The sequence below is a fragment of the Solea solea genome, chromosome 4 (genome assembly GCF_958295425.1).
Source record: "Solea solea chromosome 4, fSolSol10.1, whole genome shotgun sequence".
In the NCBI taxonomy this organism is placed as follows: domain Eukaryota; kingdom Metazoa; phylum Chordata; class Actinopteri; order Pleuronectiformes; family Soleidae; genus Solea; species Solea solea.
In genome coordinates, this window is record NC_081137.1 from 496,811 (window position 1) to 522,500 (window position 25,690).

The 25,690-nt window shown below is 41.6% G+C and overlaps 4 protein-coding genes across 12 annotated transcripts in view; 2 read left to right on the forward strand and 2 right to left on the reverse strand.

Annotated features, from left to right (window-relative positions):
* Positions 1-204: 204 nt before the first annotated feature.
* Positions 205-3,201, reverse strand: LOC131458548 (uncharacterized). Of its 4 annotated transcripts, XM_058627722.1 has the most exons (5): positions 2,643-3,200; positions 2,278-2,555; positions 1,855-2,048; positions 1,644-1,785; positions 205-747 (listed from the first exon to the last, which is right to left on the reverse strand). In XM_058627722.1, exons 1-5 carry the CDS (start codon positions 2,731-2,733, stop codon positions 574-576), a joined length of 879 nt encoding a protein of 292 aa, XP_058483705.1. In that variant the 5' UTR covers positions 2,734-3,200; the 3' UTR covers positions 205-573. The 4 variants fall into 4 exon arrangements, with proteins under 4 accessions (XP_058483705.1, XP_058483704.1, XP_058483702.1 ...); XM_058627721.1 differs by having other exon boundaries at positions 1,855-1,991; positions 2,278-3,201; XM_058627719.1 differs by having other exon boundaries at positions 2,278-3,199.
* A 498-nt stretch (positions 3,202-3,699) lies between these two features.
* pgap2 (post-GPI attachment to proteins 2) lies at positions 3,700-7,936 on the forward strand. 2 transcript variants are annotated; one of them, XM_058627614.1, is made up of 6 exons: positions 3,700-3,867; positions 4,451-4,644; positions 5,220-5,469; positions 5,559-5,665; positions 7,080-7,188; positions 7,605-7,936. In XM_058627614.1, the coding sequence occupies exons 2-6, from the start codon at positions 4,459-4,461 to the stop codon at positions 7,733-7,735; spliced, it is 783 nt and encodes a 260-aa protein (XP_058483597.1). In that variant the 5' UTR covers positions 3,700-3,867; positions 4,451-4,458; the 3' UTR covers positions 7,736-7,936. The 2 variants fall into 2 exon arrangements, with proteins under 2 accessions (XP_058483597.1, XP_058483598.1); XM_058627615.1 differs by having other exon boundaries at positions 4,476-4,644.
* Positions 7,937-9,594: 1,658 nt separating this feature from the next.
* On the reverse strand, positions 9,595-19,322 carry rhogb (ras homolog family member Gb). 2 transcript variants are annotated; one of them, XM_058627617.1, is made up of 6 exons: positions 19,161-19,322; positions 17,367-17,439; positions 12,266-12,360; positions 11,616-11,790; positions 11,278-11,448; positions 9,595-11,200 (listed from the first exon to the last, which is right to left on the reverse strand). In XM_058627617.1, the coding sequence occupies exons 4-6, from the start codon at positions 11,742-11,744 to the stop codon at positions 10,925-10,927; spliced, it is 576 nt and encodes a 191-aa protein (XP_058483600.1). In that variant the 5' UTR covers positions 11,745-11,790; positions 12,266-12,360; positions 17,367-17,439; positions 19,161-19,322; the 3' UTR covers positions 9,595-10,924. The 2 variants fall into 2 exon arrangements, with proteins under 2 accessions (XP_058483600.1, XP_058483599.1); XM_058627616.1 differs by lacking the exon at positions 17,367-17,439.
* A 2,956-nt stretch (positions 19,323-22,278) lies between these two features.
* Positions 22,279-25,690, forward strand: part of LOC131458289 (stromal interaction molecule 1-like) — a 17,088-nt gene continuing 13,676 nt past the window's right edge. For 2 of the 4 annotated variants that reach the window (XM_058627256.1, XM_058627259.1), the window contains exons 1-3: positions 22,279-22,426; positions 22,540-22,672; positions 23,475-23,600. In XM_058627256.1, the coding sequence (XP_058483239.1) occupies positions 23,477-23,600 (124 nt within the window). In that variant the 5' untranslated portion in view covers positions 22,279-22,426; positions 22,540-22,672; positions 23,475-23,476. The remainder of the gene's footprint in view (positions 22,427-22,539; positions 22,673-23,474; positions 23,601-25,690) is intronic. The other 2 variants (XM_058627257.1, XM_058627258.1) reach the window with 2 other exon arrangements.

The following is a 25,690-nucleotide window of genomic DNA, read 5'->3' on the forward strand; positions in this document are numbered from 1 at the left end:
AACACTAACAACAATGGATGAATGTACAAGTGTGGATTAAAGTTCATCTCCCTCCAAACTTACTGTGTAGAGTTTATTGGTGTTGTGCTGCCTCCTGCTGGTCATCTCTGCTCTGTGACCTTAACATTTATTCTTTATTTCCACTTATTATTCATACGTCAATTATTTTGGAAAAGATTCTTTATTTCAACAAATATTTGACACTTTATTATTTGTAGTTACATGTTTCATATCCACAAAGTGTTTTTCCCCAAAATAAAAACAAAACAACATTTCTGCCTCATTGGGACCAGGTTTTGGTCTCTATGAGGACAACTGGTCCTGACACTGTGAGTGTTTATGACAGAAAAGAACCAAAGAGGCGACTAATAAAAGAACACACACACACATAAAGCCAAATTATGACAACAGGAAGTGAGAAAACAGCGACTCGTACCTTTACCATGAAGCAACACCAATAATTTTATGACACAATAATAAATTGTAAAAGTAATTCACAGAATGTGTAAAATGTCCTACATGAAATTTCTACCTCACAAGACATCAATCAGTCAAACGACACAATAAAATCACTCATCGCTGCTCCTGCAGGGAGCGCTCTTCCTTCAGCGTTCTGGGAAAGTTCGGCCACAGGGACTCGACAAGGTCATCTGCCATTTCGAAATCCTCAAACTCTGCCAGGCGAGGCGCTCCAGGACTGCAGTACTTCAGGTTCCCTCTGAGTTTGTCGGTGTCAAACTTCAGGACCTGAAAAATAAAAAGACCAAAGTGAGATGACGAGTGGAGAACGACCACGCAAGCTAACAAGGGACACGCTGAGCTTAAAGGAGTCGCGATCGTCCAGTTCTGGAAGTTGAACACTTCACGATCTGTCAGGGGAAGGTAACATTCCAAACAGGTCCTGATAGGCCCTGACAAGTCCTTATGGGTCCTAACTGGTCCAGATGGTTCTTACCAGGTCTCGACAGATGAGAGCAAGTCTTTGCAAGTTTCAATCGGTCCTGACGAATCTTACCCCACAAGCCATTACAGATCTTACCTGAGTTTGACCGATCTTACCTGATGAAATGAAGTGCTGACAAAAGCATAATTGTGTTTATAAATGGATATTTTTGTCTTTTATGATGGTCACCATGTCAGAGAATTAATCCCAGTGGCGGCAAAACCTACTGCGTCTTTTTCGGGGGACTGGCAACCCTACAAGTAGGACCCCAACCAGTGATCGTTCCACGACACTGAGCGAGTTCATCGGGTTGCCGAGATCCCTCCGTCTTGGCAGGTCCAAAGTATTTGGCCACACCTGTTAAGTATTGAATTTAGGATTCAATCAGGCTTTGGGCTCCAGGCCCCTCATCTCCAGTCAAGGATAATTTCAATGCTTCAGCACACCAAGACGTTTTGGACAATGCTGTGCTTCCAAATTCGTGGCAACAGTTTGAGGAAGGCCCTCTTCTATTCCAATATGACTGAGTCCCAGTGCACAAAGCAAGGACGATAAAGAAGAAGAAGAACTCGACTGGCCCCGCACGGAGCCCTGACCTTCTAAGGCCCTTGTACAGTAATTAAAATAATATTTGCACTTGTTGTGGTAAAGAGGTCACTGGTCTTCTGGGTCAGGCCTCCTATTATGACGTTGTTGTTACCTCTCCACTGGGCACAGACAGGGCGATGGTGACGTGATCCCACACATACGACTGTTGGCAGAAAGAAACTTCTCCGGCCTCCATCTGTTTTTCTTCTGGTTTCTGGACCAACTCGAACCTGACAGAGACATCAACATGTCGACTATTTGGAAAAGTGTTGGAAAAGTCAGTCTAGCAGTGAGATGAAGACTTGCACATTAGTGTCTCTCACCGGTGTTTTTCACTCATGGCCTCAGGCCTCCAGATGAACCGACCGTCTCTGTAAGCACACACAGCGTTGGGGTTGTCGGACAGCAGAGGGAGCCCCCTCCTCTCCGGCGTGTCAACCAGAATGACGTACATCACTTCCTGTTTGTACAGGACGGTCTCGTAAACCTGGAAGACTGGTTGAGCGCCATAGCAGAACTGAAAGAATTACATTTGTCACAGAGTCGGCGTAGGTTCAAAGGTTAAAGGTTAAACAGGAACTAAACCCCTGTCCTGAAGTTAACTCTGCCCAATGTCTGATTTTAAAAGTGGTCAGGGAGTTATCAGTGAGTGGGCACCGCAGGGGGCGTGACAATCATGTGACAAAATTAATTGATTCAAATACTTTTGTTTCTCTTTAAGGGTTTTCCACAGGTGGAGTCAGTACCTGTTGGCTGTAGGCCTCCAGTACCTCCTCCACAGGGAAGGTGAAGCGGTATGAGCCCAGTCTGGACGTCTCCAGGAAGGCCGGTGAGGTGGCAAACCTCCCCAGGAAGCTTTGTTGACTCCGGCGCTGATCTTCTGTCCGGTCTGGGTAGGTCTTCTCCAGGAGTCTGGTCTCAGCGGACGTGATGTCCTCAGGTTTCACAGCCAGACTCCACCACAGCAGAGAGTCCTTGCTCCTGAAACCACCATCCCTGTGGATCCCTTCCAGTCCACCCCGGTCTGTGTCGTGTTTTAGATGAGAAACATGGATCTCTGGTCGTGGATACGGCGGGATGTATTTATTGTAGAGATATTGGTTCTCCAAACCTCGAGCTTCCTTCTGTAAATCCTCCAGCTTCGCGTGTCGGCCCCTCAGGAAATGCTCCTTCACTCTTCTGCGGTTTCTGCGGGTTTCCATGGTGCAGTGAAGGGAAAATGTTTGATCACTGACTCATGTCAGATCAACGGCTACATGTCATACTGAAACAAACCACACCCACCACAGGCATGATGTGCGAGATCATGTGACGAAGGAGAGGAAGCCAACAATGTCCAACTGTAGATCTGTAGACTGTGTGTGTTTATGTTTGACCTCATTTCCAAATCAAATCAACATTGGCGTTAAAAACAAATGAGCTCCTCAGAACCAGGTTCAGTTGCATCACACATCAGACACATGTCAAAACCAGAGAGGCCCCAAGTGTGGTCCCTGAGAGGTCATTAAATGTAAATAAATAAATGTATCATAACGAAAAGTATGGAGAGACACCTGGAGACTCCTGGAGACACCTGGACCTGTGGTTGACGTCATGTTTCTGTCACCAGGTGGCGTTCACGTCCAGGTGACATGATGGCTTCCCATGTGAAGTTTGAAGTGAGTGTTCACACCTTACCTGGTCCCACCAGTGGAACCTTCAGTCACCTGTGGCTCAGCCTGATTGGCTCACAGGGAGAGACTCCGCCCACCGGATTGAAGGAGGACAAGCGTCATCTCCTGCCGGGATTTGTGAGTTTTTCTTTCGACACAAAATAAAATAAAATATAGTTCCAAATTCTACATGCTAATGTGTCCTTGAGCAAGACACTTAACCCCAAGAAGTCATTAAAACAAGACATTTTATAACATCATCATCTCCAGGTTTGATAACAGAGCGTTTGCAGATTAATAATCTGTCCACAGCTGTAGAATCTTGAATTAATTACATAGAAAGTCTTGTTGTCAGGCTACAGGACCCATGAATTACCTTTTAAATGATTGTACACTCATACACACAACATAGGAAGATATACTTTTATTTTGGAAGGAAGAGACCCGTTTTCGGGGGACATTTATTCTGAAGGTTGCAGTCGCCGGATGTACTTGGCTTGTTTCCGGTGTGACAGAGGAGTTGTGTTCCGGTAACGTCAGTGAACAGGAAACGGCTGTTGGTGTCCGTGAGTTCAGTGAGCAGAGAATTGTTGCAAAGTCTGGATTTAATCCACTAACGCTCGTTAGCTCGCCGTGCTGAGAGGCTAACAGGATGACTGAGGGGCGGAGTTTACCTGAGTGAAGGTGAGTCTGAACGCGAGCTAACCGTTAGCCTGCTACAGTGTGACGTAATCAGCGCGTTTAAAGTTTAGTCGACGGTAAAGATGACAAGTTTTTAACACACGGAGTTAAAGCCGAGGCTTTCGCGTGAGACACGTCATCACTTCTAACCATAGCAATCTGAGTAACCATAGTGACCTAATCTGAGAAACCATAGTAACTTCAACCCAGTAACCATAGTAACCTAATCTGAGAAGCCATAGTAACTTAATCTAAGTAACCATAGTAACCTAATATGAGAAGCCATAGTAATGAGTAACCACAGAACCTAACTATCATATAACTATATAATTTCTAGTAATCTATATAAAAAACTTAATCTGAGTATTCTATATAAAAAACTTAATCTGATATATAAATCATAGTCACGTAATCTGAGTAATCATTATACAAATTTAATCTGAGTATATATAAAAAACTTAATCTGATTAAATAATCATAGTAACTTAATCTGAGTAACCTTCATAATAATTAAGCCAGAGTAAAAGTGGTCCATGTGAACTTGTTAAGAGTAATCACTGTAATCTAATCCACTCTGTGGGTGAAGAGTCATGAATGTGTGTGTGGTCCAGGATGCTGCAGGGGCCGTACGGTGGCCTGGAGAGGGACCGCCCCCTCATCCGGCTGCCGTTCACCAGCTTCGCCGTGGCAACGGTTCTGCTCCCTCTGACCGGCCTCATCGCCTGCCTCGCCATTTCACTCCTGTACCACTTTGAAGACGCGACGTACACACACTGTAAGGTCAGTGGTCACACACTGTAAGGTCAGAGGTCACACACTGTAAGGTCAGTGGTCACACACTGTGAGGTCACACACTGTAAGGTCAGAGGTCACACACTGTGAGGTCAGTGGTCACACACTGTAAGGTCAGAGGTCATACACTGTGAGGTCACACACTGTGAGGTCAGTGGTCACACACTGTGAGGTCACACACTGTGAGGTCAGAGGTCATACACTGTAAGGTCAGCGGTCACACATTGTGAGGTCAGTGGTCACACACTGTGAGGTCACACACTGTAAGGTCAGAGGTCACACACTGTAAGGTCAGTGGTCACACACTGTGAGGTCAGAGGTCACACACTGTGAGGGCAGAGGCAGAGGTGGGTTGTAATGTGCTATATTAACTCGCGTGAACGTGTTCTTTAAGAGATCGTAGATTTAACCTGAGGTTGATTTTATAAGAGGAGGGTTTTGTTAAAGGTGTAGTTTGTAAAATTCCGGAGGGTTTGTTGGCAATGTACTGTATCAGTCTACATCTAGTCACTGTGTTGTTTGTGTAGCAGCTCATTGATAAGTTGAATGGTCTGTTTTCTCAGGTGTCAAACTACCTCCCGTCCATCAGCGCCGCCATCAGCCACGTGCCGGAGCGCTACATCTGGCGCGGCTGCATCGGCCTGCACTCGGCGCCGCGCTACCTGGTGGCCGTCGCCTACTTCAGCTTCTACCGCTTCCGCTTCGCCCAGCGGCTGCCGGAGCTGCTGCTCAGCGGGTTGGCTCTGCTGTGCAGCCTCGCCGAGAACACCGGCCTGCTGCTGCTCACATACGTGTCGTCCACGGAGACATACAGTGAGTTACCGCTACGGCGCCGGCAGAGAGCGCTTTGCTTGGACATCCCGCTCCCGTCCGTCCTCGGTGACGCTTGTCTGTCCTCGCAGGTCTTCATAAGAACGGCTTCATGGTGTTCGTCGTGAGCTCGCTGCTGCACATGCTCATCACGTGCTGGCTGTGGCAGGTGATCAGGAGGTACAGCATGAACCCAGAGGTAATTATATAACTGTCCATTATAAGAGATTAGTGCCTGTTTTAAATTAAAGTGATACTTCATGTTTAGTTGTATGAGGGACAGACAGACAGACAGAGAAAACAAGATTTTAGCCACTTTCCTTTTACTTTAGCCTTTTTTATTTGATAAAATTAACATCAAAACAATCTTTAGAACACGTTCACGTCAACCTCTCACTCTCACGCACCAAAGTCCATAGATAATCAGTGATTTTAGCTGCGGGGACACAGGAGCTGCTGGTCCTCTGCTGCCTCGTGTGGTCACTTTGTGTCTCTGAGTTACGTCTAAATTAAATGTTTTAAATGTAGAATTTGACAAAATAAGACATTTGAACTTAGTGGTGTGTTAGTTTGGTGTGAGAGAGTGAGTGGTTAAAAAAATAAAAAATTAAAAAAGTTTCCTGTTATTTGAACCTTTTTTATTTGATAAAATCAACATCAGGACAAGTCTACGATATGTCAACAACACGTTCACGTCTTTATTTCACTGTGAGACAGACTTTTCCAACAGGAAACTGAAGTTTATAAACCACTCACTCTCCCACACCAGACCCCATAGAGAAAACCAGTGATTTTCACACCACACACACAGGAGCTGTTGATCCACTGCTGCCTCCATCACTGAGTTCAACTGGCCTTTGTTAGAGCACAGGGAGGCAGTGATGGCATGTGTCCTGTGGGGGGCGCTGCAGCACACTAAATGCTCCCCTGCTGAAGACTTCTTAACTGTTCTTCAGGAGGTTCTTGTCGCCGAGTGACTTTTTAGAAAAGGTTCTGGAGGTTTGTTTGTTTTTAGTTTCTGGGAGTTTTCACATTTTCCACGTGTTGGTGTTTTTGCATCAAAGTGCTGCCGCTCGGACTCACCGACACATTTAACGCTTGACTCAACACATTATTTTTGGTTCTTCCCCGTTTCTGTTTCAGCTTCAGCAGAATAAATGTGTGTCACACACACACACACACACACACACACACACACACACGACAGTGAACAACTCAACCCTTCAGATCAGTAAACTGACATTTTCTACTGATATTAATGTTCATATTAAATGTTATTTACATAACTCACTCCGCCTGTTTACTGCATGGCTATTGAGGCCACACCCCCTACATGCCCTCACATGACATCACAGATAATTTCTAGAAACCTGAACTATTGAAGTTTGGAAACTCACTCACTCTCACACACCAAAGATAATCAGTGATTTTAACGTCACACACACAGTAACTGTTGATCCACTGCTGCCTCCATCACTGAGTTCAAGTGTTCAGCATTTGAAACATTTCATTGAGACTGAACTCAGTGACACAGAGTGACCACACGAGGCAGCAGAGGACCAGCAGCTCCTGTGTCCCGTAACGTTTCTTGTGTGTGTGTTTGTGTCTCACAGGAAGTGACATCATACCGGTGGAAGGTGCGTCTCTTCCTGTTTAACGTCGGCTGTTGCCTGGCAGCTGCGTATTTCTTCAGACGCCACAACAAGTACTGCGAAGCGGGAGGTAAGTGTCCGAGCCTCCACCTGAGATTAGCTATTGAAATCTCGTGAGACTTGACTGAGATAGTCTCGCGTGATCATGATAGTCTCGCGTGACCATGATAGTCTCGCGTGACCATGATAGTCTCGCGTGACCATGATCGTCTCTCGCGTGACCATGATAGTCTCGCGTGATCATGATAGTCTCGCGCGTGACCATGATAGTCTCGCGTGACCATGATAGTCTCGCGTGACCATGATCGTCTCGCCTGACAATGATTGCGTTTTATTTAAAAAAATAATGAAATGTCCACGTCTGTCTTTTATTCACTGACTGTCTTCTCTCCCTCTCCCTCTCTGCTCCTCCCCTTGTTGTCAACCCTCCTCCACTTGTCCCCTCATGTCTCACCCCATCCTCCCCTGTCTTCCTCTGTCCTCCAGTGTACACTCTGTTTGCTGTCTTCGAGTACCTGGTTGTCTTCTCTAACATGTCCTTCCACATGACGGCTTTCTGGGACTTTGGCAGTAAAGACGTGATGGTGGCGACGACACCTGAAGGCAAACGTTACTGATGCACAGGATGTGCGTCTGGACTTTATCTGACCACAGGGACGGACGGACGGGTCATGTGATCTCCTGAACTTTGACATGAGGAGACCTCCCGTGTGACGGTGTCTCTGGGACGTGTACAGCGTTGGACACTTCTGGTTCCTCTGTATTTCACTGTCACTTTTTTATGACTTTAAATTAAAAACAAAAAAAAAACGAGGACACGCCTGTCTCCTGTCACTTCCTGTTTCCATCTCTCTTTTCACAGTTAAGCCCCTCCCACTTGCTCCAGCTGCTCCAGTACCATCATCAGTGTCCCTCATGTTCCTCACTCAAGACCAGTCTGGTTTTAGTCCACTAACAGAACATGTCTTCTTGTGTGTCCCCCTCATGTCTCAGCATGTCCTCTGTGGTTTGATGTCTCGAGTTCAGACAGACGTTCAGTCACCAGCAGAATGGACGGCGGTCAGCTGATGTTTGCGGTGACGGCGTCGTCCTCCAGAGGACACTGGCTGTCTCACGCTAACGCCGCGGCAGACCTTCAAACGTCCACATTCTCAATGAGATTCTGCAGCTTCTGCTTCTCTGCTGACGTCATGGTGACGTGTGTGTGTGTGTGTGTGTGTGTGTTACAGGAAACAAACATGACTGACAGGACGAGTCAAAACCTGTTGCAGAGAGAAAAAAAGAAAATCTTCCACATTCCTACATATTTGTCTAACTGTAAATGGAGCGAACTGAGTCACTGTTCAGAGTCAGAATCATAAACGCTGACCCTGTGAGGACCAGTAGAACCTCATGTGTTCAGGGATTTTTAAGTCTTTTTGACTTTGATCTACAGTTGAACATTGTTGGCTTTGATTCTTGTGTCAGTGACGACGCTCTCTGTCCAGTGACCGGCAGTCTGCAGATGTCACATGTTAGTATCGGCTCAGCTGAACCTCGTCAGAGCAGGAACTGAAAAAAACACCAGGTTCTGTCACTGATGGAAAAGTGCCAATATATCAAAAAACAGCAGTGGTCCCAATATAGAACCTTGGGGCACGCCCTTTGTCAGAGACACATTTGGTTGCAGCTGACAAACACTTTGGAAGTTCCGAGATTGAGGAAATGTTATTTTCTGTTCTTTCGGGGCAATGTCGGGAATCGAGTGAAATGGGTTTTTACGACGTTGTGCAACAGGAAGTATCTAAATGGAGCTCGTCTTGAGACGAGGTCAGCAGAAGTCTTCCTCCATACTGTTAAAGTCTTTCTGTGACTGTTGCAGTAAACTCACTCACTCTCCCACACCAAAGTCCACAGAGAAAATCAGTGATTTGTGTGCTGTGATGTTAAAATCACTGTGGTTTGTCTAACAGTGAGATAAAGACGTGAGGAAACCGTAGACTTTATTAGCTAGTGGCGAGAAATCAACGATGGCACGTTTCTGCTGGTGGGCGCTGTGACCGTGTCGTACAAACCACACTTTTAAAATTCTTAGTGTCTCTGACGAGAGCAGAATGTCTGGACTTCTGTCTGAACAGTTGGAGCCGCCTTTGCTGCAGTGAGGAACAGGAAGAGGAAGTGGGTCCCTGCCTCCAAGGAGACACGGTGGAGGCAAAGACGACATCCTGAAGAGAAAACGCACAACAACACAACCCGAGAGAGAAGTCCAGACTTCCTGCTGTGAGTTCAGTCGACCCTTCACTTCTTCTTCTGTCTTTGTAATTTTGATCTGTAGGTGACGTTGATTATTCTGCCTTTTCATGTTGTTTCTCTGCAGCTAATGAATACACTCACATACATATATACATACATATATATGTATACACACATATATTCACAAACTTCACTTTCCTGTTGTTAAAGTCTGTCTCACAGTGAGATAAAGACGTAGACATCGTCCACTTAAACTGATGTAGATTTTATTAGATTAGACTCATTTGTTTAGTCTGTTTTTCATTGCGTCCACACTTCTAAACACCTGAACTATCCCTTTAACATTTAATATTGGGTCACTGTGGAAGAGACGAAAAAGTCAGGTTCAACAGGGGAGCTGTTTTCATATGAGGCCGCAAATAATGACCTTTTTTAAAATGAACTGATGATTATCATCATGTCAGTGAAAAAATACTTTTCAGTCACAAAGTTAATCAAGTTCCTCTGCAGGTGAGTCAAAATATCAACCACCTCAAACTTTACAACTTCACAACCCAGTGAGAGAAATGTGGAATAAAAAAAAAAACCACGCAGCAGGCAGACGTTATTGTACGAAACATTTTTAAACTCTTAAACGTATCAACACATTCAATCATCAAGTCAACGTTTACATGGACATGAAAGTGAGTGATGGAGACTCAGCACCGCCCACCCTGCCCAGCACCGCCCACCCTGCCCAGCACCGCCCAGCCGCTGGACGAGGTCTTTGACAAGACTTCTCCACACGTACTGACCTGAGCTTTTGTAAGTGTAGATCCTTCTAGGTCCGTGTGCTTGACGGCTAATGGATTTTCATTCTGTTTGTTTCTTTTTTACCTTCTGTGAGCGATGAAAATATCTTTGACTACAAAACATTAAACTAACATTACTATATAAAAAAAAACACAACTTCCAGTGCTCTGAGGGGGCGGAGCTAGCTTGTTGTAGCCTGCTCTTGCTAGTTTTCCTCACGTACAGACTCAGCGTGGCGGCGTGTCGTAGGCTACGCGGGAAAAAAGGATAAACGTACAAATGCAAAGTCTCCAGATTATTCCCCGACTGAATGTGGTTTTCCGTGGGCGGCGAGAGGCGGGGACGTCCTCATGGATCCCGGAAAGCCCTCAGGACGTCAGCTTCTCAGTACCGTCATTGTTAAACGGTCGAATAACTGTCAGATATGAAAAGTTAAAAGTTATCTTGGAAAAAAAGAGCAGAAAAACTCTCTCATTGAACATTTCTTTGGCAATTCTAACGTCATAAAATCTAAATAAATCCATGAAGGTTCGTGAGCTGACCTAGCTAAAATGCTAAAACATTAGCCACTGTTGTGTGAATTGCGGATGTTTGTGAAAATTGGTGTCTTAAAGATTATTGAGACGACTGCACAATATCAATCTTTTTGTGTGTCTGTAGTTTTAAAAACCTCCTGTGATTCCAACACGGAGCCAAAAACTACAAAAGCCTTTTTTTTTTTCAATTTAAAACATAACATTCTAAGCAGAGATAAAAATATTAAGAAGACATTTCTCTCCGTCCTACAGCAGGACGCAGGGCCTCTTGGTGACGACGGGCTGCGGGTTGAGAAACGCCCGCACGGCCTCGGCAAACACGTCCTTGATGCCGTCCTGGTTCAGAGCCGAACACTCCAGGTAGCGGGCGGCCTGGATCTGACGGGCGAGGGCAGCGCCCTGCTGGTGAGTGACGGGCATCTGGTTCTGCTCCTTCAGCTTCCTCTGAGTCTCCACGTCGTTCCGGAGGTCACTCTTTGTGCCGACCAGGAGGATGGGAACGCCGGGACAGTGGTGAGACACCTGAGGGTGAAGGTCAAAATCCTCTTAAAGTTCACGTAAACCTCTACGGACACAGACTCTTGTTTTTGACCTCTGACCTCTGGGTGCCACTTGTGTTTGATGTTCTCGTAGGAGGCGGGGCTAGAGATGGAGAAGCAGACGATGAAGACGTTGGTCTGCGGGTACGAGAGCGTCCTCAGTCGGTCGTATTCCTCCTGACCAGCCGTGTCCCACAGGTTCAGACTGATGATCCGACCGTCCACCGTCACCTGAGGACACACACACACACACACACACACACACACACGTTTACAGGTTTTCCCAAACGTAATGTTTTTTCACAATGTTACTGCGATAATTGTTAATTGTGTAACAGTCACACACACACAGACAGACACACACACAGACAGACACACACAGACACACACACACACACCTGGCTGCTGTAGTTATCAAACACAGTGGGTATATATTCTTTAGGAAAAGCTCCTGTCGTGTAGGAGATGAGGAGACAGGTTTTTCCGACAGCGCCGTCGCCCACAACCACGCACTTTATCGTCTGCATGATGACCTCTGACCTCTGACCTCTGACCTGTGACTGTGACGGCAACCTGCAACACAAACACACACACACACATACATATGACTGTTCTGATCAAACTGATCTCAGTGTGAGACAGACTTTTCCAACAGGAAACTGACGTGTGTAAACCACTCACTCTCCCACACCACAGGGACACAGGAGCTGCTGGTCCTCTGCTGCCTCGTGTGGTCACTTTGTGTCACTGAGGTCAATCTGAACAAGGGTTTTAAATGCTGAAGTAACAAAATAAGACATTTGAACTTAGTGATGGAGGCAGCAGTGGATCAACAACTCCTGTGTGCTGTGATGTTAAAATCACTGATTTTCTCTATGGGCTTTGGTGTGGGAGATCACTGAGATTGTGTGACTGATTCTCAGCAGCAGGGGGCGCTCACTGCACATTAAGCACACAAACTGTACCTTTAATGTTTACACACAGTTTTATTCTTTTTCTTTTATGTCACAGATAAAACAAAGCGATCGCCATGGAAACGGCAGTGTACCTTCAGAGCGTGTGATTGGTCGACTGCGCAGAGACGCCTCACTGTCCTTCAGTTACAAGAATTGGATCAGAAATGCAGGACGTTCCATTGTCCAACTGCAGACAGACAGACAGACAGACAGACAGACAGACAGTTCACTGTCAGTGTCTGTGTTTATGGAAATGAGCTGCAGAGGGAAGCAGTGTCCATACAAAGCAGAGATGTTATCACACACACGCACACACACACACGCACACACACAGCAGTTTGCATGTCAGTGAAGCTCAGCGTTAATTAACGTCACAAACACGACATTTGTTTACATCATTTTTCTAGAACAAAAAGTTTTTAAAGGGACAGTCATGGTTTTATTACACCGTTGATTCACTGTCACACTGTCACATGTCACATGTCACCACTCAGGTTTAACTGTCCACAAACCAAAATGATTCAGTTTGAATGATATATTTCTCATATATGGAGCAAAAAAAAGCAGAAAACCAGGTCTAAACCAGGACTAAAACACTGTAGAATATAGGTCTGAAGCAGGTCTAAACCAGGACTAAAACACTGTAGAATATAGGTCTAAAGCAGGTCTAAACCAGGACTAAAACACTGTAGAATATAGGTCTAAAGCAGGTCTAAACCAGGACTAAAACACTGTAGAATATGGGTCTGAAGCAGGTCTAAACCAGGACTAAACACTGTAGAATATAGGTCTAAAGCAAGTCTAAACCAGGACTAAAACACTGTAGAATATAGGTCTAAAGCAGGTCTAAACCAGGACTAAACACTGTAGAATATAGGTCTAAAGCAAGTCTAAACCAGGACTAAAACACTGTAGAATATAGGTCTGAAGCAGGTCTAAACCAGGACTAAAACACTGTAGAATATAGGTCTAAAGCAAGTCTAAACCAGGACTAAAACAATGTAGAATATAGGTCTAAACCAGGACTAAAACACTGTAGAATATAGGTCTAAACCAGGTCTAAACCAGGACTAAAACACTGTAGAATATAGGTCTAAAGCAGGTCTAAACCAGGACTAAAACACTGTAGAATATAGGTCTAAAGCAGGTCTAATCCAGGACTAAAACACTGTAGAATATAGGTCTAAACCAGGTCTAAACCAGGACTAAAACACTGTAGAATATAGGTCTAAACCAGGTCTAAACCAGGACTAAAACACTGTAGAATATAGGTCTAAAGCAGGTCTAAACCAGGACTAAAACACTGTAGAATATAGGTCTAAACCAGAACTAAAACACTGTAGAATATAGGTCTAAACCAGGTCTAAACCAGGACTAAAACACTGTAGAATATAGGTCTAAAGCAGGTCTAAACCAGGACTAAAACACTGTAGAATATAGGTCTAAACCAGGTCTAAACCAGGACTAAAACACTGTAGAATATAGGTCTAAAGCAGGTCTAAACCAGGACTAAAACACTGTAGAATATAGGTCTAAACCAGGTCTAAACCAGAACTAAAACACTGTAGATTATAGGTCTAAAGCAGGTCTAAACCAGGACTTAAACACTGTAGAATATAGGTCTAAAGCAGGTCTAAACCAGAACTAAAACACTGTAGAATATAGGTCTAAACCAGGTCTAAACCAGGACTTAAACACTGTAGAATATAGGTCTAAAGCAGGTCTAAACCAGGACTAAAACACTGTAGAATATAGGTCTAAAGCAGGTCTAAACCAGGACTAAAACACTGTAGAATATAGGTCTAAAGCAGGTCTAAACCAGGACTAAAACACTGTAGAATATAGGTCTAAAGCAGGTCTAAACCAGGACTAAAACACTGTAGAATATAGGTCTAAAGCAGGTCTAAACCAGGACTAAAACACTGTAGAATATAGGTCTAAACCAGGTCTAAACCAGAACTAAAACACTGTAGATTATAGGTCTAAAGCAGGTCTAAACCAGGACTAAACCACTGTAGAATATAGGTCTAAAGCAGGTCTAAACCAGGACTAAAACACTGTAGAATATAGGTCTAAACCAGGTCTAAACCAGGACTAAAACACTGTAGAATATAGGTCTAAAGCAGGTCTTTACCAGGACTAAAACACTGTAGAATATAGGTCTAAACCAGGACTAAAACTTTGTAGAATATAGGTCTAAACCAGGTCTAAACCAGGACTAAAACACTGTAGAATATAGGTCTAAAGCAGGTCTAAACCAGGACTAAAACACTGTAGAATATAGGTCTAAAGCAGGTCTAAAGCAGGACTAAAACACTGTAGAATATAGGTCTAAAGCAGGTCTAAACCAGGACTAAAACACTGTAGAATATAGGTCTAAAGCAGGTCTAAACCAGAACTAAAACACTGTAGAATATAGGTCTAAACCAGGTCTAAACCAGAACTAAAACACTGTAGATTATAGGTCTAAACCAGGTCTAAACCAGAACTAAAACACTGTAGAATATAGAACTAAAGCAGGTCTAAACCAGGACTAAAACACTGTAGAATATAGGTCTAAACCAGGTCTAAACCAGGACTAAAACACCGTAGAATATAGGTCTAAACCAGGTCTAAACCAGGACTAAAACACTGTAGATTATAGGTCTAAACCAGGTCTAAACCAGAACTAAAACACTGTAGATCATAGGTCTAAACCAGGTCTAAACCAGGACTAAAACACTGTAGAATATAGAACTAAACCAGGTCTAAACCAGGACTAAAACACTGTAGATTATAGGTCTAAACCAGGTCTAAACCAGGTCTAAACCAGGACTAAACCACTGTAGATTACAGGTCTAAACCAGAACTAAAACACTGTAGATTATAGGTCTAAACCAGGTCTAAACCAGAACTAAAACACTGTAGAATATAGGTCTAAACCAGGTCTAAACCAGGACTAAAACACTGTAGAATATAGGTCTAAACCAGGTCTAAACTAGGACTAAACCACTGTAGATTATAGGTCTAAACCAGGTCTAAACCAGAACTAAAACACTGTAGATTATAGGTCTAAACCAGGTCTAAACCAGAACTAAAACACTGTAGATTATAAGTCTAAACCAGGTCTAAACCAGGACTAAACCACTGTAGAATATAGAACTAAACCAGGTCTAAACCAGGACTAAAACACCGTAGAATATAGGTCTAAAGCAGGTCTAAACCAGAACTAAAACACTGTAGATTATAAATCTAAACCAGGTCTAAACCAGGACTAAACCACTGTAGAATATAGAACTAAACCAGGTCTAAACCAGGACTAAAACACCGTAGAATATAGGTCTAAAGCAGGTCTAAACCAGAACTAAAACACTGTAGATTATAGGTCTAAACCAGGTCTAAACCAGAACTAAAACACTGTAGATTATAGGTCTAAACCAGGTCTAAACCAGGACTAAAACACTGTAGAATATAGGTCTAAAGCAGGTCTAAACCAGGATTAAAACACTGTAGCTTATAGGTCTAAACCAGGTCTAAACCAGGACTAAACCACTGTAGATTATAGGTCTAAACCAGGTCTAAACCAGAACTAAAACACTGTAGATTATAGGTCTAAACCAGGTCTAAACCAGAACTAAAACACTGTAGATTATAAGTCTAAACCAGGTCTAAACCAGGACTAAACCACTGTAGAATATAGAACTAAACCAGGTCTAAACCAGGACTAAAACACTGTAGAATATAGGTCTAAAGCAGGTCTAAACCAGGACTAAAACACTGTAGATTATAGGTCTAAACCAGGTCTAAACCAGAACTAAAACACTGTAGATTATAGGTCTAAACCAGGTCTAAACCAGGACTAAAACACTGTAGAATATAGGTCTAAAGCAGGTCTAAACCAGGACTAAAACACTGTAGAATATAGAACTAAACCAGGTCTAAACCAGGACTAAAACACTGTAGAATATAGGTCTAAAGCAGGTCTAAACCAGGACTAAAACACTGTAGAATATAGAACTAAACCAGGTCTAAACCAGAACTAAAACACTGTAGATTATAGGTCTAAACCAGGTCTAAACCAGAACTAAAACACTGTAGATTATAGGTCTAAACCAGGTCTAAACCAGGACTAAAACACTGTAGAATATAGGTCTAAAGCAGGTCTAAACCAGGACTAAAACACTGTAGAATATAGAACTAAACCAGGTCTAAACCAGGACTAAAACACTGTAGATTATAGGTCTAAACCAGGTCTAAACCAGGACTAAAACACTGTAGATTATAGGTCTAAACCAGGTCTAAACCAGGACTAAAACACTGTAGAATATAGGTCTAAAGCAGGTCTAAACCAGGACTAAACCACTGTAGAATATAGAACTAAACCAGGTCTAAACCAGGACTAAAACACTGTAGAATATAGGTCTAAAGCAGGTCTAAACCAGAACTAAAATACTGTAGATTATAGGTCTAAACCAGGTCTAAACCAGAACTAAAACACTGTAGATTATAGGTCTAAACCAGGTCTAAACCAGGACTAAAACACTGTAGAATATAGGTCTAAAGCAGGTCTAAACCAGGACTAAAACACTGTAGATTATAGGTCTAAACCAGGTCTAAACCAGGACTAAACCACTGTAGATTATAGGTCTAAACCAGGTCTAAACCAGAACTAAAACACTGTAGATTATAGGTCTAAACCAGGTCTAAACCAGAACTAAAACACTGTAGATTATAAGTCCAAACCAGGTCTAAACCAGGACTAAACCACTGTAGAATATAGAACTAAACCAGGTCTAAACCAGGACTAAAACACTTGTTCTGAGTGTGTTTGTATCAGAGGAATTATTTCAACATGAAAACTGATCACGTGAACAGAACTGAATCAAAATAAAATCATAAAAACACTGTAGTTTGTCTCCAGATGTCTGGATACTGAGAGTGGCTCCACCCACACTCTGGGGACGTGTGTGTGTGTGTGTGTCTGGGCGGAGGCCGGCTGATCTCAGTCCTTCTGGACGTTGTCACCTCTGATCTCACTGTTTCATTCCTCTCTCGTCCACGTTGATATTTAAATGACAAGTATTTCATGTTCAGGAAACTTCAGCACCATGTTTGTGACGTCTTTGACTGCACTGTGTTTATCTGACACGCGTTCACGTCTTTATCTCACGCACACACACTTTTACACCAAGAAACTGTTTGTTAAACACTCACTCTCACACACCAAAGTCCACCTGCTGGGCTCCTCTGCTGCCTCGTGTGGTCACTTTGTGTCACTGAGGTCAATCTGAACAAGGGATTTCAAAAGCCGAAATTAACAAAAATAAGACATTTGAACCTCGTGATGGAGGCCGCAGTGAATCAACGACTCCTGTGTGTGTGTGTGTGTGTGTGTGTGTGTGTGTGTGATGTTAAAATCACTGATTTTCTCTGTGGGCTTTGGTGTGGGAGAGTGAGTGGTTCAAACGACATAGAGTCTTGCGAGTTTTGCGCTGGTTCTCGGCCCCTTTAAAACCCAGTCAAAGAAAGTGGATATGGACTCTGTGATACTATTATGGGATGTTTAACGTGCACACAAAGAAGGAAAAGACGTTTCAGGTGTTGTAACGTGGTCTTTGTGTAACTTAACTGTTGTTGAGGAAATTAAGGGAAGTTTTCCTTCCTGTGGTTTAATGATGAAACGAAACTGAAGCCAAAAAAAACAACAAACGCTCTCATGATCACAGACGTCGCGTTGTTATCGTTATTACCTGCGATCCTGGGAACATGGATTATTCATTTCAAGAATAAACCAGGATATTTAACGTCAGGATTAGAACTGGGAACATGGGTTTTTACTTTGGGATTAAACCAGGGAACATGGATTAATCATTTAATGGTTAAACCCAGAAACACAGGTTACAAATTTCCAGATTAAACCCAGAAACATGGAGTTTTAGGTTCAACATTAAAGCTAAGAACATTCATTTTTAATATGGGGAATACATCTAGAAACATGGATTATTCTTTTAAAGATTAAAGCAGGATATTTCACTTCAGGATTAAAACTGGGGACTTGGATTTTTACTTCGGGATTAAACCCAGTGTTGGTGTGAAAACGATGTTTGAACAGTTTGAGAGGAAGGAGGAAAGAAAACACCCGAGAAAAAAAGAGGAAGAGGACAGAGCTGAAAATGACCCGCGCACACGTTCATTGTGTCACAGCAGCAGCTTCCTCTGCCGAGGCTCAATCTGACCGCCACACGTCTGCTGCTGGATTATTTTCAGACCCGTTAATCCACACAGATTATACACAAGTCTGAGGTGATGAATCATCTCAAAGACTGAAGCTTAACAATAAAAACACTGAACAACTTTTTTAAAAAAGAGTCTCAGAGGAACCAAAACCTGGACTAAAACACCGGAGAATATAGCACTAAACCAAGACCAAACCAGGACTAAACCAGGACTAAAACACTGGCGAATATAGAACTAAACCAGGACTAAAACACTGATGAATATAGGGCTAAACCAGGATTAAACCAGGATTAAACCAGGACTAAAACACTGGAGAATATAGAACTAAACCAGGACTAAAACACTGATGAATATAGGGCTAAACCAGGATTAAACCAGGACTAAAACACTGGAGAATATAGGACTAAACCAGGATTAAACCAGGACTACAACACTGGAGAATATAGGACTAAACCAGGACTAAAGTGCTGCGGATTACAGGATTCAGAAATTAAGTCCTGTGCATTTCTACATATTGAGTTAGATTAAAAATCAGATTAAATGTGTTGATATCAGGTGTGAACACACACACACACACACACACACACACACACACACAGGGAGTGGTCCACACTGACAGGTTATTGATCCGCTGAAGAACCGATCGATCAGCTGACGGGAAGATCAGATCAATAAAGACATTCTGAAAGTTTGGCTCGAAAGGAAACACACACACACACACACACACACACACACACTGATCTGTCCCCGGTCACACACAGAGACACTCACCGGACATCAGTCCTCCTCTCCGGGCTCACAGCACCACTCAGTCCCGCTGCGTCGGTGTCGGTGTGTGTTTAGTTTGCGTGTGTGTGCGTGCGCGCGCGCGTGTGTACGTGTGTGTGTGTAAGGGTGTGACCGCGGAACTCTACCTCAAAGTGAGGCTGTGGGCGGAGCTAATGAGCAGGAGGAGGAGGAAGTCCGAGAAGAGAGGAAGTAGTGAAACAAGTTTTAAGAAGTTCACCGTGTGTGTGTGTGTGTGCGCGCGCGCGCGCGTGAAACTAACAATAAAGTGTTTGATGTTTCTGACGTGAGAAAATGACAGAAGTGTCGATAGACACATTCTCATCATGTGGTTGTGTCTTTATAGTTGTTCTGTGTCTTTATACTTGTTTTTTGTTGTATAAAGTTGTTATTGTGTGTCTTTATACTTGTTTTCTGTTGTATAAAGTTGTTATTGTGTCTTTATACTTGTTTTTTGTTGTCTATAGTTGTTATTGTGTGTCTTTATACTTGTTTTTTGTTGTATAAAGTTGTTATTGTGTGTCTTTATACTTGTTTTTTGTTGTATAAAGTCTTTATTGTGTGTCTTTATACTTGTTTTCTGTTGTATAAAGTTGTTATTGTGTCTTTATACTTGTTTTTTGTTGTCTATAGTTGTTATTGTGTGTCTTTATACTTGTTTTTTGTTGTATAAAGTTGTTATTGTGTGTCTTTATACTTGTTTTTTGTTGTATAAAGTTGTTATTGTGTGTCTTTATACTTGTTTTCTGTTGTATAAAGTTGTTATTGTGTCTTTATACTTGTTTTTTGTTGTCTATAGTTGTTATTGTGTGTCTTTATACTTGTTTTTTGTTGTATAAAGTTGTTATTGTGTGTCTTTGTTATTGTATGTCTTTATACTTGTTTTTTGTTGTCTATAGTTGTTATTGTGTGTCTTTATACTTGTTTTTTGTTGTCTATAGTTGTTATTGTGTGTCTTTATACTTGTTTTTTGTTGTCTATAGTTGTTATTGTGTGTCTTTATACTTGTTTTTTGTTGTATAAAGTTGTTATTGTGTGTCTTTATACTTGTTTTTTGTTGTATAAAGTTGTTATTGTTTGTCTTTATACTTGTTTTTGTTGTCTATAGTTGTTATTGTGTGTCTTTATACTTGTTTTTTGTTGTCTATAGTTGTTATTGTGTGTCTTTATACTTGTTTTTTGTTGTATAAAGTTGTTATTGTGTGTCTTTATACTTGTTTTTGTTGTCTATAGTTGTTTTCTGTGTCTTTATACTTGTTTTTTGTTGTATATAGTTGTTATTGTGTGTCTTTATACTTGTTTTTTGAGGTATATAGTTGTTATTGTGTGTCTTTATACTTGTTTTTGTTGTCTATAGTTGTTATTGTGTGTCTTTATACTTGTTTTTTGTTGTCTATAGTTGTTATTGTGTGTCTTTGTTATTGTATGTCTTTATACTTGTTTTTGTTGTCTATAGTTGTTTACTGTGTCTTTATACTTGTTTTTTGTTGTCTATAGTTGTTATTGTGTGTCTTTGTTATTGTATGTCTTTATACTTGTTTTTTGTTGTCTATAGTTGTTTATAGTTGTTTTGTGTGTCTTTATAGTTGTTTTTGTTGTCTATAGTTGTTTCGTGTGTCTTTCTAGTTGTTTTGTGTTGTTTATAGTTGTTCTGTGTTGTTTATAGTTGTTTTGTGTGTCTTTATAGTTATTTTTGTTGTCTATAGTTGTTTTGTGTGTCTTTATAGTTCTTTTGTGTTGTTTATAGTTCTTTTGTGTTGTTTATAGTTGTTCTGTGTTGTTTATAGTTGTGTGTGTCTTTATAGTTGTTTTTGTTTTCTATAGTTGTTTTGTGTGTCTTTATAGTTCTTTTGTGTTGTTAATAGTTGTTTTGTGTTGTTTATAGTTGTTCTGTGTGTCTTTATAGTTCTTTTGTGTTGTTTATAGTTCTTTTGTGTTGTTTATAGTTGTTCTGTGGTTTTTATTGTTGTGTGTGTCTTTATAGTTGTTTTTGTTTTCTATAGTTGTTTTGTGTGTCTTTATAGTTCTTTTGTGTTGTTTATAGTTCTTTTGTGTTGTTTATAGTTGTTCTGTGTTGTTTATAGTTGTGTGTGTCTTTATAGTTGTTTTTGTTTTCTATAGTTGTTTTGTGTGTCTTTATAGTTCTTTTGTGTTGTTAATAGTTGTTTTGTGTTGTTTATAGTTGTTCTGTGTGTCTTTATAGTTCTTTTGTGTTGTTTATAGTTCTTTTGTGTTGTTTATAGTTGTTCTGTGGTTTTTATTGTTGTGTGTGTCTTTATAGTTGTTTTTGTTTTCTATAGTTGTTTTGTGTGTCTTTATAGTTATTTTGTGTTGTTTATAGTTGTTTTTGTTGTCTATAGTTGTTTTGTGTGTCTTTATAGTTCTTTTGTGTTGTTTATAGTTGTTTTGTGTTGTTTATAGATTTTATTGTCCTCTGAAGATGAGACTGAATCTCGACACTGGATTTTTTTTTCCTGCACCTCTCCGCTCTGACCACTCGGGGGCGCCGTCACACCACCGTGTCAGACAGACGCTGCGTTCATGGACTGTTGGAAATGAGAAAACCAGGGAGAAACTACAAAACTTCATATATTAACACAGTTTGTGTGTATTTTTCCTTCACCGTCATGATGACTTTATTATTATTATTATTATCTTCTTTAAAAAAACTAATTAAGAGTATCAGGTGACTACAGTCAGGTGAAAAAAGGGGAAAACATTTGATGAAATGTTGAAAGTATGAAAAGTATGTAATGTAAATGTAATCTAGGTAATGTAAAAAATGTATGCAAAATAAAAAATGTTTCATGTGTAATCGTGGAGAAGGAAGAGGATTGGGGATTTTTCTATAGCGAGATTAGTCAGATTTTTGACCTTTTCTCTCAAGATTTAAATCGTTACTCTCAGAATTCTGGTAAGATTCTGACTTTATTTTTCTCAGAATTTCTACATTTTTACATTTTTAAAATGTTGTTTCCAAAAGAAAATGATCATATGTCACTGATCTTTTGTCGTAAATCATTACAAAAAAGTAGTTTAGTTTTCTCCGCCCTGAATTCTTTGTTTTCGTGTTTTTTCCGCGGGTCCGTGAACGCAGCACAGGCGGATCTCCTGCTCGTGTTTTCGTGGGCAGCAGAGTTTTGAGTCGCGGGTGGAGAAAGTGACGCGGATCGTCATTTTCACTCTGAGCCGATCAGTCGGTGTCGGATCGATCGGATCGATGAATTAGCTCGAGAGCAGCAGCTGTGGAGGTGAGTAAACAGCTGTCTGACCTCTGACCTTAAAGAGGGGATACCGCGTCTTCAGTGAGGAGTTCAATTAACCAATCAGTCGTTTACTGATCACTTTTGTTTGTTTCTCACAGTTTAAACGAAACCACGTTGTTGTTCCATGTGTTCGGAAGATTGGAGGACCCTGAACGCCTCCTCAGATCAATACTGAACACGATTGATCGCAATCGGTTCGTTTGACACCACACGTGACCTCACAGTACCGCGGTAAACCACGTTGGCATGATTAAAATGGCAAAAAAAATTCTTTTTCTGTCAAGTTCACTCGCATATGATACAGTGCATTCCATTTTAAGTTGGAACTCTGGATTTTTCCGAGTTCAGCGGCGTTGTTATCTCGTGGTGTTGCAATGTACATTTTCTTCATGATTTATAACTCATAAATTATTTTACACTTTTAATATGTTTGCAAACTCCTAAATGTGTTTTTTTAACGTTACAACTAACTACTGAAAATAATTCCGCAACGTGAAACAATGTGAAACTCTCGGTGTTGTTATCTTGTGATATTGCTACGTACGTTTTCTTCATAATTTATTATCGTGCGAATAATTTTGCTTTTTTTTTTTTAAAAAAAACGTTGCATCTTTTTTGTAACGTTGTGCGTTTTTTTTCATAAATCAAAGTTAGTGGTACTTTTTTTCGTAATGCTTAGTCGTGTGTTTTTGTAAATTTACCAATACGAAACAAATGAAGGTAGATCGTGAACAGAAAGACCCGCCCATTAATGCTGAAGAATCCTAAAATATGTATATCGTAATGTTTGCTTTCAAGATTCTTTAGTTATTATAAAAATGTGAAACAACTAAAACTGAAATTTGTTTCTTACTCTAAATGTCGCAGCTTTTAACGTTGTTCATGTTGCGTCATTTGAATTTGTACAAAACTTTTTGTTTTAGCTTCATGTTTGTTTTTTCGTAAAAGCACCACCAGAGCTGACACGATGTTTTTATTTTGAAATCATGTCCGATCATGTGACCATGTTTTGTTTTTTCGTCTCCGTCCTCAGACATGGAGCGTGTGTGTGTGTGGTTTGTGTGTGTGTGCGTGCCGATGACCACGCACGTCACAGCTCTTGGTGGATTCGACGGCAGTGGTCATGCGCACCTGGTTTCCAACGGTAACACAGCCTCAGGTAAACACGCCCTTTGTTTACTTTTTTATCTGAGTGTGTTTTCAGGTTTTCCTTCTACTTCCTGTTTTTATATGAAACTGAGCTAATGTTATAGGGATAGTTTTGGTTTTGTCTCCCACACCAAACCCCATAGAGAAAATCAGTGATTTTAGCTGGTGGGGAAACAGGAGCTGCTGGTCCTCTGCTGCCTCGTGTGGACACTTTGTGTCACTGAGGTCAATCTGAACAAAGGATTTTAAAAGCCGAATTGACAAAATAAGACATTTGAACGTAGTGATGGAGGCAGCAGTGGATCAACAACTCCTGTGTGTGTGATGTTAAAATCACTGGTTTTCTCTATGGGCTTTGTGTGATTGTGTGTGTGTGTGTGTGTGTGTGTGTGTGTGTGTGTGTGTGTTTGTGTGAGACACCAGTGAAGTGAGCATCTCACCACAACTTCCTGTATGCAGCGCTGTAATAGGAAGTGTGGTGTCAGAAATAGATTCCTCCTAGCTCCGCCCACTCAGCCTCATCATGTTCAGGAAGTGGAGGAAAGACTCCTCTGATTGGCCGGTGTGTGTCCATGACGAGGGACAGGGTCTGAACCTGGACGCCGTGGTTTTGAGCCGTGACTTTGACTCGACCTTCGTCTCTGTTTTAATTCTATTATCTGAGTATTTTTGTCGTCACAGCTGCTGATGTTTAATCCTGACGCACACACACACACACACACACACACACACACACAGACAGGCAGACACACACACACACACACAAACAAACGACTTTTAGAGCGTTCCGTAAGTCGACCATGTTTGTTTGTACCAGCAGTGTTGTTTGGTCGTTCACACGGTCGTTCACGCGTCGTTCACACAATCGTTCACACGGTCGTTCACGCATCATTCACATGGTCGTTTACACAGTTGTTCACATGGTCGTTCACACATCCGTTCACGCATCGTTCACTCATCGTTCATACAGTTGTTTACAACTCGTCATTTGTGGACAGAGGACATTTTTGCTTACAAAAAACACAAGATGTAAACGTTGTGTTTTTAAGCTTTAACCTCTTTAAACAGGAAGTAGTCGTAAAAAAACAAAACAAACAGAAAAACCATAAACAAAAGCAGCAGTTTTTGCTGTCTAAACAGTTTGTGTTAGCTTTAGGACACACACACACACACACACAGCAGACCTAAGTTAGCCATTGTTAGCTAGCTATCTATCTACCCTACGATTAGTTTGGTAGAGCTAACAGCTAAGCTAACACTAAGTCGGCAGATTTGTTTTTGTTGTGCGTCTCGTTTACATCGAACATCGCAGTTGACCGAGTTCTAGTCGAGATGTCGGGGGAAACAACAGAGACACAAACGTATCTGGGGTTAGCGTTAATACCGCGTGGAGTGTTTTTTATCGACTGGTGTCGCTAACAATCGCTCCACGTGTTTTAAGACTACGGTTCCAACGTTCTGTGTGAACAAGTGAATTGCTGTGAAAAAGAAAGTAAATACGTCGCATAACTTTCGGGTCACATGAAGTTCGGATTGCGTAACGTTCGGGTCACATCACTTTTGGATCACATAACTTTCGTGTTGCGTAACTTTCCTCACGTGAAGTTTGGATAACTTTCTTTCGATGGAAAAAATCTAAACTGGGTGAAACTGGAAATGCTTGTTATGAGTTTTTTCATTTTATTTTGAAAATCAAAATAACAGTTTGTTATCTGTTCTTTTTTAAACAAATGATACACAAAGAGTCCGTCCTGTGAGGCGTTCAGGGTCCAACAGTGGAGGAGAAAACAGAGAAACAATGTCGTGGCCTGGAGCAGCAGAGACGACAAATATTCAAACTCTCTAAACCAGAAAAACCTCTTAAACAAACAAACGACAATAAACAAATAAATCATTTACCTCGTGTTAAACATCAGTCACTCTTCCTCACTTCCTGTCTGTGTGTGTGTGTGACTCTTCCTCACTTCCTGTCTGTGTGTGTGTGACCCTTCCTCACTTCCTGTCTCTGTGTGTGACTCTTCCTCACGTCTTGTCTCTGTGTGTGTGTGTGTGTGACTCTTCCTCACTTCCTGTCTGTGTGTGTGTGACTCTTCCTCACTT